The sequence below is a fragment of the Chelon labrosus genome (assembly GCF_963514085.1).
Source record: "Chelon labrosus genome assembly, chromosome: 2".
Taxonomy (NCBI): domain Eukaryota; kingdom Metazoa; phylum Chordata; class Actinopteri; order Mugiliformes; family Mugilidae; genus Chelon; species Chelon labrosus.
Window position 1 is genome coordinate 13,905,385 of NC_140338.1, and position 5,330 is coordinate 13,910,714.

At 42.1% G+C, this 5,330-nt stretch overlaps 1 protein-coding gene across 1 annotated transcript; it reads left to right on the forward strand.

Moving 5' to 3' along the window:
* Positions 1 to 226: 226 nt before the first annotated feature.
* On the forward strand, positions 227 to 4,713 carry LOC311503678 (voltage-dependent calcium channel gamma-3 subunit-like; the record flags this gene model as incomplete). The annotated part of the gene is made up of 4 exons (XM_084566545.1): positions 227 to 437; positions 3,671 to 3,754; positions 3,842 to 3,982; positions 4,154 to 4,713. The coding sequence occupies 4 exons, from the start codon at positions 227 to 229 to the stop codon at positions 4,711 to 4,713; spliced, it is 996 nt and encodes a 331-aa protein (XP_084422671.1).
* Between the last annotated feature and the right edge of the window lie 617 nt (positions 4,714 to 5,330).

Genomic DNA, 5,330 nt, shown 5'->3' on the forward strand with positions numbered 1-5,330 from the left:
TTGTTTTAATGTAGGTGTAACTTAGGAAAAAAAGGGGGGGGGACCTTTCCCGAAACCTGTTCCTCCAACTAGTTGAGTTCAGGATGCAGAAGATGTGCTCAAAACCCGAGCTTCCTTCCACCTGCTGGATCCAAACGAAGACAAGACACCGGGGAAAAGTTTTCTAAAGCGCACTGAGGACTAGGGAGGAGGAGGAGGAGGAGGAGGAGGAGGAGGCTGGTCCGACATGAGGCTGTGTAACCGGGGTGTGATGATGCTGCTGACCACGGCGGGGGCTTTCTGCGCCTTCAGCCTCATGACCATCGCCGTGGGCACGGACTATTGGCTGTATTCCCGCGGGATGTGCCGCTCCAAGAACCTGAACGACAACGAGACTGTGCGCAAGAACGAAGAAGTCCTGACCCACTCGGGTCTGTGGAGGACCTGCTGCACCGAGGGTAGGAGATACTGCTGTGCATATAATATGCCAATGTCTCGTAATTACTCCAAAGTTACAAATACACTATAACTGTGGTATAATGTGCCTGCTACCTCCACAGGAGATAAAATACACACAATAAGTTTTATTTTAGGGGATGAATAGGCTACTACACGGATACAACATGAAGAAGTAGCTGATGCTGGGTATTAAAACAGCTTATAACTCTTATTTTCATGCTTTGCTGTCATTGAGCCACGTTGAGGATAGTTAAAGAACTGACCATAGAATAAAAAATACTATTTTACTTCAGAAGTGGAAGAATTCAGAAGCTTTGCTTAAGTAAAGTTAGACGTCTTTGAGGACAAATCTGTAGGAATTAATAGCAGAAAAATGTGCTTAAAATAAAAAAGTATAAAACACTTAATCTAGAAACATGGATTAATCTGCAGTACTACAAATTATGTATATATATATATATATATATATTCTACATATTATCAGTGATGCTTTAGCGTTTAAGGAGCATTCGACTAGTTTTAGCTGCTCTTAAGAATTTTATATACTGTTGAGATGTACAGTGAATAATAATGTGTTGTCATTTATAAGCACTTTTCATGATATTGCATTTTAATTTGTTTTGTTAGTATGTATAGCTGTTCCATAAATGGAGTATTCTTCACAGACATTGATAAGAATTAGGAAATACTTCTACTAATTTACAGAATGCAGGCGGTGATTGTCTGTGAACTAAACGGCAGAACTGTCAATAAAGAGATAATAGCAGTTTTGGAGGAACTTTATTGCACAATTTCAACCATTTGGTACGTAAATTAACCCTCTTCTTTTATTTCTATCAAAACCAATGTGATTCCACAGGTGCAAAATAAATAGATAAATAGTAAAAGAGTTCAATTTCAGGGTGGTGGTCAAACATGGAGAAATAAGTGGCAGTAAAAAATGACTAAATTCTGGTTAAAGAAAGTCTATTTTCTGGACAAGCTTTGTAAAAGTTTGAGGTAAAACAGACTTAAATAAGAGTTTATTAAAGACACAGCTCTTTATACTTTCTAGCTATTTGAGCCTTAAGTACAATGAGATGGAGAGGCGCAGAAAGCTTTTAGAGAAAAAAAAAAAAAAAACACTTTCCCAATGACCAACCACATCTCAAATGTTGTCTTGCATTTATGATTGGATTTCGACTGTTGGCGAGATTCATGAGGATGAGTCTTCAAGAGGAATAGAGAGGAGGTGAAGGTGTGGGTAGGCGACAGGTGGAAACGGCGTTTTCAATGATTTATCACCATTCTTCCTCTCATCACTTATTCTCAGTTTGCTTTGCTAATATTCTTATCTCCCCCTCATACGCTTCGCTTTCATCCCTCTGTTCCTCCCTCTGCTGCTGCTTCGCTATCTCTGAGCTCCCAAAATGGTTTAATGGGGATGCAACAAAGCATGCAGAGGACATCAATGCTGCTTCAACAATCTTGTGCGTGTGTGTGTCAGTCAGTCTGTGTCACAGAAAGCCACAAACAGACAGACAGACAGACAGACAGACAGACAGAAGGCTCTGAAGCTGCCTGCCTTCATGTGTCATGAATGATTATAGTGATGGAGGATAACAGGATAATGATGTAGTATAATGTTAATGATTTGATGTTTGTCTTTTTATAGACAATAATATAGAGATGAACTATTATTAGAGCAGGATGAAAAATTGCAGGTTTATGAGAATGATGGTTATAAACAATGAAATATGTCTCCCAGACCAGACGCACGACAGCTGATCCGTTTCAGTTTGAGGAAGGACTGATAGCAGTTATGCTAGAAAAGACTGATACTACTTCTGTGCTGCTAGCAAAATATGACTCACAATGAAAGAGCTCAGACACATGTCAGACTAAGCTGAAAGAGAAGAGAATCATCTCGTCTCTCTTTGTGTCCCGACGGCTATTTAAATGAATGTTTCCTCAGTGGTGTGCTTCTCTCTCTGTCTCTCTCTCTCTGACCTGTTCGCCGTGGCCGAGTTGTAGCTACACTGAATGAGTTTTGTTTCGGTTACCACGGCGACCGAGTCACACTATCAATACTGGTCAATCAGCGCGGCACACAGGGACACATCCATCAATATATCCCCGCGTGCTCAAATGTTGAAGGGCACTGTTGGGTCAAAGGTCAAAGGTTACCGGGAGCTAGGGAAGCATGAATCCAGCTGATCTTCCACGCTGAAACACATCGGGGTCTTTGTGGCAAGACGGGCGTGAACACAATCAAGACATGGTTGCTGCACTATGGGATGCAGTTGGGGCAATCATCTCTGCAAGTGGAAAAAACTGTGAGAAAATGCGATATAGATATATGCACAAGTACAAGCACTCAGTGGACTGAAGAATGCTAAAGAGGCTCGGGTCAGCAGCTGCTCTGGACTGCAGGACATTTGAAGTTCGGTGCTCTTACATTGTTGCCCCTTGGTTTCATCTTTGTTTCATCTTTGTGGATTGTTAAGATGCTATAAAGCAGTTGGAAAAACTTAGCGCTTGTGAATATCTGGGACGTTCGTTTAGAAAATTATAAAATTATGCTGGCATTTTCGTCTAGTAGTAGTTTGTTAAACTAGAAACCTTTAGTATCTTTACAGGTTTTTAAATACCTTAATGTTTCCTGGCATAAAAATGTAATTTAACTATTTGAACCATATTACACCACATATAGGCCGATGAAAATATATATGTATTTATGATTGTGCAAGCTCATGTTCAGAAAAGATTTGTTTTGCACTTTCTTTAAATATGAATTCATTAATCCTATTTTTCTTTCCAACATTGCACATTTTTCTACTCCAGCCCTGAAATCAAAAGAGAATCCAAGAAGAAAAGGAAGGTTTGTGTACGGTTCATGTCCGCAATATACCCGCGATGAAAGTTCACAAATGGACACCATGTTCACTGACCCAGAGCCACATAAGTTGGCAAACATGGACCATTGATCTACCATAAATAAAGTTGAGAATAAACAAGTGCTCCTCTTATGCTTACAAAATGTCAAAACACGCTTCTTGTGTAGACGACGTCACAGTTCAGATATTATTATGTATATTACATCTAAAGCATGGCTGAACTGTATGCAGCAGGAAAGATCAATGGCTGCAACTCGTGACATAGACATAACATTAAACATTATGTAAACTACTGTGAGTTGATACCACGCTGTGATAAACTATGATCTGCGTCTTTGTGTTCTTCTGTTCTGCAGGGACATTTCGGGGAGTCTGCAAAGACATTGATCACTTTGCTGAAGATGCAGACTACGAGCAGGATGCCGCAGAGTATTTATTGCGTGGGTAACAAATGAGTGAGTGTAACTGTGAGCTCTACTAACTACGACTGAAGGCTTATTTTTCATTCCGCTCCCCACTCTCCCCAGGAGCTGTACGGGCCTCCAGCCTCTTCCCCATACTCAGCGTCGGATTGTTGTTTCTCGGGGGCGTCTGCGTGGCCGCCAGCGAATTCTACAAGTCACGCCACAATGTTATACTCAGCGCTGGTATACTCTTTGTCTCTGCAGGTCAGACACAGACACCAATTCCTACAGCATTTATATTTGTCAGTCGTGTAATGAACACACAAGTGTCTTAGTATTCTTAAATCGTTTGGGTCGCTTTTTTAAGTTTTTATCATCCAAAAAAGTTGCTGTGCAAATAGATATCTGAGTGACCTTCTGCACTCCACTCCACAGGCCTCAGTAACATCATTGGCATCATTGTGTACATATCAGCCAACTCAGGTGACCCCAGCCAGAGCGACAACAAGAAGAGCTACTCCTACGGCTGGTCCTTTTATTTTGGAGCTCTCTCCTTCGTGCTGGCCGAGATGGTGGGCGTCCTGGCGGTGCACGTATTCATAGAAAAACACAGACAGCTGCGCACGAAGGGCCGGCCCTCGCTCATGAAGCCACCCATTTCTCGCAGCTCATCCTATTACCGCAACCGGTACTACCAGAGCCGCAGCCGCCGATCCAGCTACAGGAGCAACCACAGCGCGGGGGACTCTTTTCGAGCGTCGTTTGTGCGCGACCGGGAGACGTCCATCTCGGCTGAATCCAAAGCCCCTGCCATGCCAGGGTTGCCGACGCAGATGACAGTGGGCTCAGAGTTCATGCTCTACACCTTGGCCTCACCTCTCAAGGACGGTAAGATTGACATGGCCGTGGATGATTTAACACCTGCAGCTGCTCACAACAACTCAGAGATGCTGCCTGGAAACTGCGCTTCCAACAGAAGGACCACACCAGTCTGAGAGGAACTGGGTAAAACACAAGAAGGACTTTGGCGAGAAGAGAACTGTAAAAGAGTATAAAAGAGTTTTTGGTGAATCATTTGGTTGATTAAAAGTCAAAAAATAGGGAAAGAAATCACAGTTTCCCAGAGCCAGACAAACGTAAAGCACGTTAATAAAGCAAAGCCTCATATCTGAGGAGCTGGAACCAGATTTGGTCTTTTTGGCTGATTATTTTCAACACTGTAAATCTGTGTAAAGTATTAATTTTTCTATCAGCTGAAGGAAAAATCAACTTGTGTCTCTGGTTTAATGTTTTCAGGCTTTAAGACAAATAGAAGCGGTGAACAAGATCAAGGCATCTGATATTTTTGTGCTCTTTGTGGTTTTGCTGTTATCTGCAGTGCATATTTAGTTGTTGCGTGCGAATGACTGTGGCAGTCGTGCAGAGAGAGACAGAAAGGAGGAGATGTTCATGAGAATAAGACACAAATGCATAGAAATACAGGACAACACAAACATATATCCGAGAATGAATAAGGTTAACAGGCTAAGTCCTGTTCCTGGCCTCTTCTTTTTCGGACCTACGCTCAAAATCGACACCCCATTAAATGCATTAGAACTCTCTCTATCTGCCT